Genomic DNA, 15,893 nt, shown 5'->3' with positions numbered 1-15,893 from the left:
TGTGCTGCGCTGTGTGTGAGAGAATACACTCTGCATACACACTGATGAGAGCACCACTGGCCCCACTGTTGTGAATGCAAAATTGTACTTTACTGCAGTACGGAAAAAAATCAAAGCATGTTCCCCGTGGCCAACCAAGGAACCAGCCAGCACTATTTGAGGTCTGACCTAGACTTATCAATGAAATTGTGTTTTAATTATATGGCTCTACATCATACCTGCTGCAATGGCTCCAACCATGGGTAAGATAAGTAGCTGCAGAGGGTAATTCCATGTCCCAATGATAAGCACAACTCCTAATGGTTCTCTTCGCACGAAACAGTCATCCGTTTTTGTGGCCTGCAACTCAACAGAAATACAGCAACAGAAATACAGTCATTCTGGGGTAAAAAAATAAAACTAAATGAATTTTTTTTTTAAAGTAATATGATATATATTCATTATTTTCCAAGACTTCGTATACCATTCTGGTCACCAGAAAGCTGTAGCTTTTCCCAGCTAACTTGGTTGATGGTCCACAAATATTTTGCCTCTTCAAAGATTATGCCCAGTTTTTACTAACACGGTCAAAAAGGAATGAATTTAAAAATTTATATTTTTGAGGCGGGTGGCACGGTGGCGACTGGTTAGCACGATGGCCTCACAGTGCAGAGCTTGTGGAATCGATTCCGGCTCCGGCCTTCCTGTGTGGAATTTGTATGTTCTCCCCCGTCGTATCTCTGGTGTCCACTTGTTAGTATACGTAATATACACCTAGTATACATAACATGGGACTCATATGGATATTAATGTCCAATATCTTCACCATCTCCCGCTTTGCATCATTCCAAAATCTTGTCAGTATGGGACAGTTCCAGAAGACGTGAGTGATCACCAATCCCTTTACAATTTCTCCAACAAAGTGGAAATTTTGGTTCTTTACTAAATGTTGAAATTACCAAAGGAGTCCTAAAGAACCAAATTTTTGTTTTCCAGTCAAATTCTTTCCACAAATTTCTAGTGACCCCTGAGTGGCAATTCAAAACGTTATCCTCTATTATCACATTCATTTCTAATTGCCATTTCTCTTTTACCTCATGCGTATTGTGTGACATATCAGCTGTCAGGCTATATACGAGAGAGATGTTTTTTAGTGGGAATATTATGTCTAGTAACCATAATGAAGTATTTTTCCACACTTAAGGGGTCTCTTTTTAGTTTGTCCCTTTCTTTGTTAGTCTGAATATAGTGCCTAATTTGTAAGTAATGAAACAAATATTTTGGTGGTATTGTGAACAGGCTCTGCAACTGGGAGAAGGATTTCAATTTGTTGCCATCAAATAGTTGATCAATTATCTTCAGACCATTGCATTCCCACCTCTTGAATCTTCTGTCCAACACTGATGGCATAAAGTCTATATTCCCAACCACCAACATGGCACGGGATATAGACCTTGCTCCTCCAATTTTGTCCTGACTGTATACCAAACCCTCAAGGTGTGCCTAATCCATGTATTATCTATTCTAAACTTATTCTACATTTTCTTACTCAAAAAAAGACAGGCATTTCAGGCCATGACTTGGCACTGACTTCTGCTCTATTTGAAGCCATCTGATATCCTGGTTATCGGATATCCATAGGGGTATGGCAGTGAGTTGACTCGCCCAATAGTAATATTTAAAATTAGGTAAGAATACACCTACCTTATCCTTTGTTGAGCATAATACTTTTTACCTTTTTTGCCATACAAACCTGGAGATAAATTTGTCCAATACAGAGATGGTCGACATGGGGACCCATATGTCAAAGCCTGAAATAAATATAGGAGTGTTGGCAATATGTTTAATTTGACTGCTTCTATTTTGCCAAACACAGAGAGTGGGAGTATGTTGCACTTTGTTAGGTCTTCTTTTGTTTTACTAAATTATCATAATTTAATTTAAATAGTTGTGCAGGATTTGGCGTAAAATTAATCTCCAGGTACCTGAACCCTTGTTGTATTGAAATGTAACTATATTATTGAGCTGTGTACATCATTGCCTCAGATTTTTTCTCATTAATTTTGGAACCAGAAAAAGAACCATATGTATGCAGACATTTCATGAGTGCAGGGATGGAAGACATGAAAAATGTTGTAGCATTTCAATTTTATTGTCTATGTTTTGGCATTCATAAAGGCTTTTATAATACTTTACAAATGCATCTGCAATCTCGTCTGGTTGTGATACTATTTGTTTGGTCAGAAGATGCCTAATTTTTTACACAATGTGACTAGATTGAGCCTTACGCAACTGAAAAGCAAGGAGTCTAGTCTCTGTTGCCCATTTCATAATATTTTCTGTTTGTTTCTGTCTAAGTGCCCCTTCTGCTTTATAATAAGTAGTGTAATCTAATTCCTGTTTGGCTTCCCAAAGTAGGTTAAATGTTTGTGTCCCTATTTTGTTCATGCTCTTTTTGTAGTTTGCCATTTTTGATTCAAGATCATGTTGCTTATTTAACCCCTGTTTCTTTATCCTCAAGATATGGCAATTATTTTTTCTCTCATTCCCACTTTTGGACCTTCCCACAGGACAGAAGGAGATACATTATCATTTTCATTAAATGATAGGTACTCCATAAAAACTGTGCATTTCTTGTCATATTGCCTGGTGCATCAATAATGACACATTCAGTTGCTCATATTTAAAGTGATCACCTGGACCCAGGCATAATATAATTGTAACAGGACCGTGCTTTGAAATGGTGATTGGTTCAATTTTCCTATCCTTGACTCTATAGAGGTCGTTTTTGGATAAGCCGAACATGTCTAGTCTAGAATAGATTCCATGCATCTGAGACATGAACATATATTCTCTTTCTCTTGGATGTTGAAACCTCCAAATCTCCGTTAACCCCAGTTCCTCCATCATTGCCTGCCGCGTTACACTTTTTTTGGTTCGAGGTTCATTTGATGCTGGAATTCTGTCCATCCTTCTATCAATAACACAATTGATGTCACCCCCTATAAAAATCATTGCTTTCACCTTTTCTGCCAAAAGTGAAGCTATATTTTTAAAGAAAATGGGCCTGTCCTTGTTGGGAGCATAAACATTACATGTTGTCATTTTCATATCCCCTATTGTGCCAACAACTATCACATAACTACCTTCTTTATTCTTTATCACCTCCTCATTGTGGTAGTAGGCTGATTTACAATACAATACAATACAACTTTATTTATATATTGCATTTCACAACAGCTGGTGCTGTAACAAAGTGCTTTACAAATGGTCTAATAAGCAAAAAGGACAATGCTCGTAATTTTTCTTTTTGGACCAGTAGACTGATGGTCAACCCAGAGTACTTGAACAAAGCTGCATACATATGCCACCTGCAAAAGGATTCCGTCGCTCCTTCCCTCCGGCTGCTGTCAGAATGTTTAACAAGAATATTGGGTCAACTCTACAAATGGGCAGGCATTAGTGGTAAACAGGACACAGCTCACCGGACACGACGTTGCGTACAGCGTGAATAAACAGCGGAGCGATAATCAAAGGCTTAGGTTGCGACACTGGAGTCAAGCAACGACCAATTTTCGTCAATTGATTAAACACCTTTTCGCTAAAAGTGGGTTTGCGCTCAAGATGTCTCAAGACAGGCCAAATACAAGGCAAAAGGAGCGTAAGGATGCTGATCTGCTTGGCAAGAGATACGGTTGTTGAACTCCAAAATCGACCCGCTAAAGCTCTCCTTTGAGCAAAAATTGGACTCTAAAGTGAACAGTCTGCGGGACTCATTGCAAACAATGATCACTGAAAATAAAGACTGGTTGAAAGAGGAGCTTTCTCTGAAAACTATTGAAATTCAAGATAATATTCAACAAAATATAGAAAATGATATTAGTCTTTTAATAAGGATCGAATAGTTGGAAGCTAAAATCGACAGATCCAGAGTAAAGACCTCGATCAAGACGTAACGATTTTTATTACCGGGTTACTTTCGAGTGACGACGAAAACGTCTCCGGCCTTGCAAAGGAGTTACTCGCTAATGGACTGCTGGAACCCACGCGGACTCTGAATGTCGAGAGGACCAAGGGCAGCGGAGGGAGAAATCAAGGTGGAATTAAGATTGGTACAAGAAAATGTTGCTATACCCCGCAAGAAACAACTGCTCAAAGACAACCCAAAGTTCAAATGAGTGTACATCGGCTCCGCAAAAACACATGCTGAGCGCCTCATCGAACTCAATTTTAGAACACTATTGAACGAGTTGCCTCCTGGTAATCAGTTTTATGTTGCGGGCAACAGGAGAGTTCGAAAAAGGCTAGGCACAGAAGCTGGAGCCGGATTCGGAGCTGGAGCTGGAGCAGTCGACGGTGGAGGGGTCATTGCGGAGCGCCTTAAAGCCACCTGAAGTTCTGTAGCCCAGCCCGTAAGTGAAAAACACTATACTCTCGTGCACTGGAACTTAAATGGATGCACCGAACTGAACTCTGAACTTAGATGATCCATTATTACGGAGTTTTGATCCTGACTTTATTTCTTTGAATGAAACTCACCTACCACAGTTAATATTACCAGTCATACTTGGTTTGGTCAAAATAGGAGGACTCATATTAGAGCCACGAAAGGCTCAGGAGGTTGTATGGTAAAAAAAAAAAATGATTCACTAAAGGAGTTTGCGGTGCTTTTAGTTGACCCTTCGGATGAGGGCATAATATGCATTCATCTTGGGCATGTCATTTCAAAATATTCCCTAGCCTTAGTTTCATGTTACCTTCCTCCGGAGGGATCAATGTGGTCTGATCCATCCACAGAGACTATATAATTCTCTTTTGTTAGAATGTACAATTTAGTTAAATTTGACGCAGTATACATATGAGGTTTCAACAGCCAGATTGGGAATTTAGGTGATTGGATCATTAACACCGATTTGGGCCTTACTCCTAGATTGAGTGTCTTGGGTGATGTTGTAAAATCACAAGGAGAAATGTTTATTGGCTTTCTGAAGGTCAGTAAATGTTGTGTCCTCAATGGTCGAATTTCGGGGAATAATAATTTTACTTCCATAACACAACCTATGATGGTTTGCCCACCTCACTTAATTTGGATATTTACAGTCCAAATGAGCTGTTAGATAGAAACCCTTCTAATTTGGAATTATTGGACTATCGTTGTAAAATACCAGATCATTCAATGTTAATTCTAACGTTTAAAGTCAAAATTGTCTGATGACCGAAAACAAACTATCTCAACAGGATAAACAATTGAGTGTAAGAAACATTCCCCAAGATTTTCTCATGTGACCAGTTTCAATCTGTAGTCTCAGAAATTGTGGACAAACTGTATCTAGTTAATAATGAAGTCGAGATGGATAGGATTAATACTGAGTTTTGGCAATTATTTTCTGAGACAATTAATTCTAACGTAGGTGATAGAAGAAAACAAAGGAATACTACAAATAAACCCTACAGGAATAAGGATCTGTTCGCTATGTGGAAAGATTTGAAATTACTGAGAAAAAATATATTTTGCGTGATACTAAAAGTAAACAACAATTAAAATGTGACTTTAATAATAAACAACACCAGTTTGATAAAAGACCAAGAGCAAGTAAGAGAAGACACCAAAGACGTCTCGCTTTGAAAACTGAATATAATCAAACTCATAATCCTGGCTTTTGAGAACTCTCATAAGAATGAAAACAAATGGGGAAAAAAGTGAGATGTAATTATTTTAGTTATTTAAAAAATATATTTAGTTGACCTTTGTCACTTAAAAAACAAATGCGCACTTAGTTTCTAGTGGAGGATTTTATGAAGTAGATGAATGTTAAAACAAAATTTTACAAGTTTAGGAGCTACCTCTCCTAGACACTTCCATACCTCCAGAGGTATATATCATCAGGGCTGAGTGCCTTCCCACTCTTCATCCTCTCCAATGCCCTTCTCACTTCATCCTTACTGATCTTTGCTACTTCCTGGTCTACAGCAGTCACCTCTTCTATAATTCCTTCTCTTTTATTTTCCTCATTCAGCAACTCTTCAAAGTACTCTTTCCATCTTCCCATCACATTGCTGGCATCTGTCAACACACTTCCATCCCTAACCTTTATTACCCTAACCTGCTGCACGTCCTTCCCATCTCTGTCTCTGTGCCTTGCCAACCTGTTCAGATCAGTCTCTCCCTCCTTACTGTCCAACCTCCCATTCAAGTCATCGTAAGCCCCTTGTTTGGCCTTTGCCACTTCTATTTTCACCTTCCGCTGCATGTCCCTGTACTCCTGTCTACTTTCTTCAGTCCTCTCGCTGTCCCACTTCTTCTTGGCTAACCGCTTCCTCAGGATTAATTTCTGCACCTGTTCTCACCACCAGAGTCATCCTACACACTACCATCCTATGCTGTCTGGACACATTCACCTACCACTATTTTTCAGTCACTGATCTCCTTCAGATTACACCGTCTAAATCAAGATGTAGTCTACCTGTGTACTCCTACCTCCACTCTTGTAGGTCACCTTATGTTCCTGCCTATTTTGGAAGGAAGTATTCACAACAGCCATTTCCATCCTTTTTGCAATGTCAACCATCATCTGTCCTATTCCGATCCTCTCCTGGATACCAAACCTGCCCATCACCTCCTCATCACCACTGTTTACTGCCCCAACATGTCCATTGAAGTCTGCACCAATGACAACTCTCTCATTTCAAGGGATGCTCTGCATCATTTCATCAAGTTCCAACCAGAAGTTCTCCTCCTTCAGCTCACATTCTACCTGTGGCGCATACCCACGAACAACATTGATCATCACACCTCTGATTCCTAGCTTCAGGCTCATCACTCAATCTGACACTCTTTTTACTTCCTGGACGTTCCAAAAAAACTCCTCTTTCACAATAACTCCTACTCCATTTCTCTTCCTATCTACACCATGGTAGAATAACTTGAACCCTGCTCCTAAACTTCTAGCTTTGCTCCCTTTCCACCTGATCTCCTGAATATACAGTATGTCCACTTCCCTCCTCTGCATCATGTCAACCAGCTCTCGACCTTTCCTCGTCATAGTTCCAACATTCAAAGTCCTCACTTTCAGTCCAAGACTCTTGGTGTTCCTCTTCTCTTTCTCCCTACGAACACAGCTTCCTCCTCTCCTTCTTCGACCAACAGTAGTCCAATTTCCACTATCACCCTGTAGGTCAAAAGCACCGGTGGCGGTCGTTGTTAACCCGGGCCTCGACAGATGCGGCATGGAAGTCATATATTTGATTCACATGTTTGATTTGGCCAAAGTTTTACATCGGATGCCATTGCTGACACAACCCTCTGTATTTATCTGGGCTTGGGACCGGCACAAGAAGACACTGGCTTGTGCCCCCTTATGGCTACATTAGCCGTCTACGTTCTCTTTTCTTCCAAATAAATGTATAAAGGATGTCTTGAAATTTTGTTGTTCTTCACCAGGTTGTTGTTCCTCGATCTGAGTCATCACAGATGTATTGTTAAATTCATGTGAATATTTTGGGATTTGGAGAACTGTTACATGTTAATAAATGTTATAAAACATTCAAATATGCTTTTTCTAGTCTTTGATTAATTTCTTTAAAGGAAATGTCATATTTACAGTGCTGTCAAGTTAAAGTGTCTACTTTCAACAAGAAACTCATTGCATCATACCCAATAACTGAGCTCTGCAATATGGAATTGATTCGTAATGCCACTGAATGAAAGCTGCAATTAAACAAGGGATTATCGTGTTAAAGCATGTTTTAATTGCCACCCTTTTCCTCCGAAAGAGGACATTCTTCCTGTCACTTCCAAAATTGTGAGTGCAGAAAATCTTGAAAAAAGCTATGATTCAGTGACTGTTCTATAAAATGTAAAAAAAAATGCAAAAACAAAAAAATAAATATATAAAAATATTTGAACCGCTTATATCTCCACAAGGGTCACGGGCTTGTGGTACACTCGCAACTGGTCGACAGCCAATTGCACTTGATAACAATTAGCAAATTTAAAGTAAATGTGTTAATTCCAAGAATTTGGATATTTCACGTCAAAATGATTATTAATTAATTTGATTATGGAAAGTTGTAGATTGATTAAATAATTGGGCCATCTTTATACTGATTTAAACTGAATCTAATCGTAATCATACAGAATTTAACCGAATCGTTGCAATTAAAATTCGAACCGTTCTTGAATCGAATCGTACCTCATGTATCGAGATGCGTATCGAATCGTCTTTAATGGAGTTACACCCATATATATATATATATATATCCATATATATATATATATATATATATATATATTATGGATATATGTCAGGTCGCGAAGGTAGCAGCTGCAGCAGGGAAGCCCAGCCACATGGACATGCCCAGAACACCTCACCAGGGAGGCGTCAAGGAGGCATCCTAATCAGATGCCGGAGCCAACTCATCTGGCTCCTCTCAACAAGGAGGAGCAGCGGCTCGACTCTGAGTCACTCCCGGATGACAGAGCGTCTCACCCTACCTCAAAAGGATCGCCTGGATACCCAGCGGAGGAAACTCATTTCGGCCGCTTGTATCCGAGATCTTGTTCTTTCGGTCACGACCCATAGTTCGTGACCATAGGTGAGGGTAGGAACGTAGATCGACCGGTAAATCGAGAGCTTCGCCTTTTGGCTCAGCTCCTTCTTTACCACGACAGACCGATACAGCGTCGCATCACAGCAGACTCTGCACCGAGCCGCCTGTCCATCTCAAGTGTCATCCTCCCCTCACTCATAAACAAGACCCTAAGATACTTGAACTCCTCCACTTGGGGAAGTATTTCTTCCCTGACCCGAAGAGGGCACAACACTCTTTTCGGACAAAAGACCACAGTCTCAGATTTGGTGGTGCTGATCTTGGACCCAACCGTTTCACACTCGGTTGGGAACCGCTCCAGTCAGAGAGATCACGGCTTGAAGAAGCCAACCGTACCACATCATCTGCAAAAAGCAGAGATGCAATATTGAGGCCACCAAACCGGACCCCCTCATTGCCTTGACTGCACCTGGAGACCTGCAGAGGGCACTCCACCCTTTTCCAACTGAGAACCATGGTCTCAGATTTGGAGGTGCTGATCTTCATCCCAACCGCTTCACACTCGGCTGCGAACTGCTCCAGTGAGAGTTGGCGATCATGGCTTGAGGAAGCCAACAGTACCACATCATCTGCAAAAAGCAGAGATGAAATCTGAGGTCACCAAACCGGATCCCTTCATGACCTCGACTGCGCCAAGAAATTCTGTCCATTTAATTTATGAACAAAATCGTGATAAAGGGCTGCCTTGGCGGAGTCCAACCCTCACCGGAAACAAATCCGACTTACTGCCGGCAATGTGGAGCAAACTCTGACATCATTGGTATAGGGACCGAACCTATGGGCTATATTAGTGGGCTTGGTAGCCCGTACTCCCGAAGAATACCCCACAGAACTCCCAGAGGGACACGGTCGAACCCCTTCTCCAAGTCCACAAAACACATGTAGACTGGTTGGGAGAGCTCTCATGCACCTTCGAGGACCCTGCTAAGAGTGTAGAGCTGGTCCACTGTTCCACGGCCAAGACGAAACCACACTACTCCTCCTCAATCTGCGATAAGACCTCCAGACGGACTCTCCTGTTTATCACCCATGAATAGACCTTACCAGGGAGGCTGAGGAGTGTATTTCCGCTGAAATTGGAACACACCCCCCGGACCGCCTTCTTCAAGAGGGGGACCACCACCCTGGTCTGCCAATCCAGAGGCACTGTCCCTGATGTCCATGCAATGTTGTAGAGGCGTGTCAACCATGACAGCCCCACAACATCCAGAGCCTTTAGGAACTCCGGACAGAACTCATCCACCACCAGGGCTATGCCACTGAGGAGCTTGTTAACCACCTCGGTTACTTCAACCCCAGACATAAGTTAGGCTACCACAGAGTCTTCAGGCTCTGCTTCCTCAATGGAAGTTGAGTTGGTGGAATTGAGGAGGTCTTCAAAGTATTCTCCCCACCGGGTCACAATGTCCTGAGTCGAGGTCATCAGCACCCCATCTCCACTATAAACAGCGTTAATGGTAGACTGCTTCCCTCTCCTGAGACACCGGATGGAGGACCAGAATTTCCTCAAAGCCGTTTGGAAGTTGTTTTCCATGGCCTCACCGAACTCCTCCCACGCCCGAGATTTTGCTTCAGCAACCACCAAAGCTGTATTCCGCTTGACCAGTCGTCATATGCTTCAGGAGTCCCACAGGCCAAAAAGGCCCGGTAGGGTGCCTTCTTCAGCCTGACAGCCTCCCTTACTGCCAGTGTCCACCATCGGGTTTAGGGAATGCCGCTGCAACAAGCACCGACCACCTAACAGAACATAGGCTGTGTGTAGAGGGGACCCCCAACTATGTCTAGTGCGAACGCTACCTTGCACACCAGCTCGGGCTCCTTCCCTGCCAGAAAAGTGAAATTTCATATCCCTCGAGCTTGCTTTTGTAGCCAGGAATCTGCCGGCCAAGGTTCCAGCCTTTTACCACCGTCAATCTTGTAGGGCACCTGACCCATTTTGCCCCTCACACAGGTTGTGAGGGCATGGAAAGTGGGACCCATGTTGCCTTTTCAGGCTTTGCCCTACCTGGCCCCATGGATGCAGGCCTGGCCAGAAGGTGCTCGCCAGCGTACACCACCTCCAGGCCTGACTCCACGGGGGGGCCCCGGTGACTCTTAGGAGTATTGGGACATACAAACCTGTCCACCACAAAAAGGTAAAAGCTTATGGAGGTGTAATTAAATCAAATAAAAATAATAACTTACAAGATTCTTACTGACATACTCTGGCTGCATCCAGCCTTGAAGGTTATTGATGGTGTAGTGTAGCTCATTGATCACCAAATCAATCTCAGACAGAATGGCCTCAAATTTGGGCTGTTGAGAAAGTGCAATGATTAGCACTAAATAATAAATATAAACATTGGGTGTACAATTTTCACATTTCTGGAGCATTTTGTTCCATAAGTAGAGACAAAAGTATGTAACCGACTGTACTATCAGGTGTATGTGTACTCCATATGTGACAAAGTGTCTCATCCGAAGTACAGATGCACAAATTCACATGATGACTATTACCTTACGAAGATCCTTGAGCAATGCATTCAAAATATCCTCCTCATTCTCTTGGATCATGCACCTCATCTTAGAAAGCTGAACACAGCGAAACTCCTGCGATATTGTGATGCCAGAACGAAAAGCCAGACGTAAGCGGTCCACAGTTTCACTCTTGTTGTCCATTCTTTCACCTAAAACACCAATACAATGTACTTCATATTTTGAAAACAGATATACATCTGCACTTCTTCCAATATTAATTTACAACCATTATCAGATCAATTGAATGCAGCTGTGGTAATGAGTTTAAACCTTTGATCGATTACGCCAGAGATAAAGGTTTTTAAAGGTGTAGTCTGTGTTAAATGTTTCACGGGTTTGCATCTATGTTTAGACCCTCAAAACAGTATTTTTATTAAAAACAATGCATCGCCACGGCAATAAAGTGCTGTGAAATAAAAAGCTTTCAATAACTTCTCATCTTAAACATTTTTAGATTAAATACCTAAAGCTTGAAAACGATCAGATAAAATATCAAGGCGAAGTTTTGTGAAAATATGATTTCAATATAAGGCCAAAATTCAAAAGTGAAGTTAAAGTGGCAGTCTTCCTGTTAGGTTTAGCATATGACTCCAAATTTCACATTTTTGTAGGTCTTGGCCTGTTACATATGCCTGCCAATTTTCACAGCTCTATGTGAAAGGTAGAACCGGTAGAGCTTTGTTACAAATTTGTAAGTGATGCTCACCGCAGGAAACTGTTCTGGCTCGTCTCCTGTTCACCCTTTACACCTCGGACTACAAATACAACACCCCCAAATCCGGTTCAAATTCGTCTTCGCTGTTGGAAGTCATCGGCGAAGCGATTTGCGAGCTGCGTGGGCGAAGTCCCGCACGTGAGACACGCGGGGCCCCGCGGCGGTCGTCGTTGCTCGACTCCGAGGAGTCCGTTTGTGGGCGATGGCGACCATGTGCGACACCATCGCCGCGGTCTTCATCGCTCGACTCTGGTGAGACAACTTGCGGACGACGATCCGGCACGCGACGGTCCGGCATGGATGTCGTCCTCGTGGTCAGTGATGCAGGCCGCAAGGCACTTGCAGCCTCTTTCGACGGCTGTTTGGTTTGACGACGACAAAGCGGCATCCTCTCAACCAAACCGTCTCCATCGCCTTGATGCTTTTGGGAAGCTTTTTTTACAAAAAAGCATTCCTCGATCGCCAACTGCTTGGAAGACTTCATTGCTATTGCTAATGCTACTGGTGCTGATGCTGCTGCTGCTAACCACGCTGCTCACTCCATCCACACTCCGCAGGGGGGGTGGGAGGGGCTGGTGAACGATTCGGTGAACGATTCTTTTGAACTAATCTTTTTGATTAACTGATTTTAATGATTCAGTTCACTTAAAAGAAATGTTATGCCCATCACTAGTTATCAGAGCGAAGTAGCCTTGCGAGTGTCACTGTCGCCATGGTCTGTCAAAGGAACGCGTCAGTGTGTGCGAGCTGAGACCAATTACCGCAGACGTGTTTGTGCGACACCAGTATGAGTGATGGTGCGTGCGCGGCGCATGCGCCCTGCGTGATGTCCCGGTGGTGGGCGTGCCCAAACGAAAGATAGGTTGCACTTCATTCCAATGTTTTGAAAGACAGATTATATGTACAATAGGAACGGATGTCATAAATTTTGAGCGTCTGAAGAACCACACGCTAACAATTTCGTCCCGTCTCGGCTCGTCAAGGAAAATTTCATGTACGTCACGTCATGTTTTCGTCATTAAATAACCTCGCTTAGCTCATCATCGTCTCCTTATCTTCATGAAAAAAAAGGGGGGTTAACGAAATATTTTCATCATCGTCAACGTTGACGAAAACAACACTGGTCCATAGTCCGTTGGGAAGTCTGTCAATGGTACAGAAGGAAATAAATAAAAATGTTATGATAAAAATATTGCAATGGTAAACAAAATACAGCATTGGTCAATATTAGTACACCAGTGAATAAAATTACAGTAGTAGAGTGTATTGCATCCGAGGACTGCACAATTTCACCAATGCTCCCCGTTTGTAGAGTTGACCCAATGTTCTTTTTAAACATTCTGACAGAAGCCGGCAGGAAGAGCGGCAAAATCTCTCTTTCGTACAGCGAGGGTGTAACAGTCTATCACTGAAGGAGCTGTGGAGTGTTCTAAGAGTGTCATTTAGTGGGTGGGCTGGTTTGTCCAGGATTGATTACAGTTTTGTCGTCATCCTCCTGCCCCCCACTGAGTCCACAGAGTCCAGGGAGCAGACCAGGACAGAGCTGGCCCTGCTCACTAGTTTGTCCAATCTCTTTTTGTCCCGGCCCGAGATGCCTCCTGCCCAGGAGACCACTCCATAGAAAATGACCGATGCAACCACCGAGTCATAGAAGTTCCTGAGGAGTGTCCACTTAAACCCAAAGGACCTTAGCCTCCTGAGTAGGAAGAGTCTGATCTGACCCACGGGCAGGCATTAGTGCAATTGTGCAGTCCTAGGATGCAATACACACTTCTACTGTGCTTTATCCAATGCTGTACTTAAATAGTGACCAATGCTGTATTTTGTTTACCATTACAGTATTCTTATCATTACAGTCTGTTTAACAGTGCAGTATTTTCTATCATTGCAGTACTTTTACTATTACAGTATTTTTATCACTGCAGTACTCTTATCATTGTAGTATTTTCTATCATTGCAGTACTTTTACCATTACAGTATTTTTATCATTGCTGTGTTTTCTATCATTGCAGTACTTTTACCATTAGAATACTTTTATCATTGTAGTATTTTTATCATAGCAGCATTTTCTATCATTCAGTATTTTTTTATCATTGCAGCATTTTTATCTATTTCCCCTCTGTACCGTGGACAGACATTAGGAGTGTTTACACTGTGGGACATAAGTGTGTATATACATGGGGATCTGAGTATATATGTATATACTCTGTATATTTGCATGCTTTTTATGAATGTCTGTGTGGCGGTTCGGGTTTGGGGGGGCCTGGCGAGTGTGATTGCTTTCAGGTTCTCGGCAGTTTCCAGCCAGGCACACCTCCGGATTGAGTGGGCGTCGGCTCCTGCGCACCTGCTGCTCATCAGCGGCAATCACCACCGGCATAAAACCCAGCCTCGCCAGGAGCCAGACGCCGGATTATCTCGTCACCTTACGTGGTACTGGCTCATGTCCCGACACGCTGCCTGCTCGCCTGATCTTGTTGCTTCCCGCGCCTGTCTGACTTCCGTGTCCTCTTGTTCCCCCTCCAGCCGTCCTGTGCCCGTCCGAACCCGAGCTTCCCGCGCCCATCTCCGAGTTCCTGACCGGCGTTCATCTCGCCTGCGCTTCCCTCGCCAAGCCGCTCACCTGCCTCTTCCGCACCGCTCCCGCTGCTTCTCCACCAGCCCGCCACCCACTTCCAGCGCTCGCCGCCTCGACGCCCGCCAGCCGATCCTCGCTCCCGCAGCCGCGCCCGACCCGCCGCGTCGCTCCACCTCTCGCTCCCCAGCCCCTGTTTCGGATCGGGCTGCTCTCCTGCCTCCTCTTTCAATAAACCCAGTTCACACCACCCCAGTCGCTCTGGGGTCCTCTTTTCCCCACTCTCGGTTCTCCGAACCGCGACAGAATGATCCGGCCCTTCCAATGGACCCAGCGACCCCGGATCCCCTCAGGGAGGCTCTCGCCCTCCAAGGAAGCCAGCTCGAGCGCCATGAGAGGATGCTACAGGAGTTCCCGGGCTCCTTCCAGGCAATCCACCGTCAACTCACGCACCTCTCCAACCAGGTGGGCTCGCTCGTTTCTTTCTCCGACCCCCAGGGTGGTTCTTCCCCGGTTCCTCCTGCTCCCGCGACGTCCCTCCCGGGCAGCAGGGAACCTCATGTCCCCACACCAGAGCCCTACTCCGGGGATTTAGGCTCTTGCAGCCAATTCCTCCTCAGCACCTCGCTCGTTTTTGACCTGAAACCCCTCAGCTATTCCTCCGACCGGGCTAAGATCGCCTACATGATTAACCTGCTCCGCGGCCGCGCCGCAAAATGGGCTACGGCATTGTGGGAAGCTTCGTCACCGGCGATGTCTTCCTACCCTGAATTTTGCCGGGAGCTGCGACGCGTGTTCGATTACCCCGTCAAAGGACGCGAAGCATCCCGGAGGCTGCTGCATCCTGGCTCACGAGAGCAGATGGAACGAGCCCGCTCTCCGCGAGGTCTTCCTCAACGGGTTGACCGACTCCCTCAAGGACGAGCTGGCCGTCCGCGACGAAACCTCAACCCTCGAAGAGTTGATCATATTAGCCATCAAGGTCGACAACCGTTCACGGGACCGGCAGGCCGACCGGTCACGGCGACCGACCAGGCCAGCCGCTCGTCCTGTCACACCGCTCGCCGAGGCCAGCCCTCCCGGTCAAGTCCAGCTCCCCGCCGGTCCGGAGGAACCCATGCAATTGGGACGGACTTCTCTGGACGCCCAGGAGCGTCAGCGACGCCTTGCCCAGCAACTGTGCCTCTACTGTGGCAACTCCGGACACTTCCTAGCCACCTGCTCCGCTAAACCAAAAGACCATGCTCGTTGTTGACGGAGAGCCCAACGCCGAGCCTTCTTGCGTCCGCCACTGGCGCTTCATCTCGGATGTCGGTCTCCGCACGCGTTCTGTGGCAACACGAGCCTCTCCCGGTTACTGCGCTGATCGACTCGGGAGTCGATGGGAGTTTCCTGGACCTAGCCCTGGCGCGCCAACTAGGGGTCTCCATGGAACCCCTCGCGTCCCCCCGGCGAGTGATGGCGCTGGATGGTCACCTTATCGCCCATGTTTCCCAG

At 44.7% G+C, this 15,893-nt stretch overlaps 1 protein-coding gene across 3 annotated transcripts in view; it reads right to left on the bottom strand.

Annotated features, from left to right (window-relative positions):
• aldh3b1 (aldehyde dehydrogenase 3 family, member B1) overlaps positions 1-15,893 on the bottom strand; it is an 83,835-nt gene that overhangs the window by 57,614 nt on the left and 10,328 nt on the right. Inside the window, exons 2-4 of one of the 3 annotated variants that reach the window (XM_088317584.1) lie at positions 11,086-11,255; positions 10,774-10,884; positions 219-345 (exon numbers count right to left, since the gene is read on the bottom strand). In XM_088317584.1, the coding sequence (XP_088173710.1) occupies positions 219-345; positions 10,774-10,884; positions 11,086-11,255 (408 nt within the window). The remainder of the gene's footprint in view (positions 1-218; positions 346-10,773; positions 10,885-11,085; positions 11,256-15,893) is intronic. The other 2 variants (XM_088317585.1, XM_088317586.1) reach the window with 2 other exon arrangements.

This window comes from Idiotropiscis lumnitzeri, chromosome 15 (assembly GCF_059441095.1).
Source record: "Idiotropiscis lumnitzeri isolate Australia: NSW breed Sydney's pygmy pipehorse chromosome 15, RoL_Ilum_1.0, whole genome shotgun sequence".
NCBI classification, from domain to species: Eukaryota; Metazoa; Chordata; class Actinopteri; order Syngnathiformes; family Syngnathidae; genus Idiotropiscis; species Idiotropiscis lumnitzeri.
The sequence above is the reverse complement of the archived record's forward strand: the minus strand, read 5'-3'. Positions and strand labels throughout refer to the sequence as shown.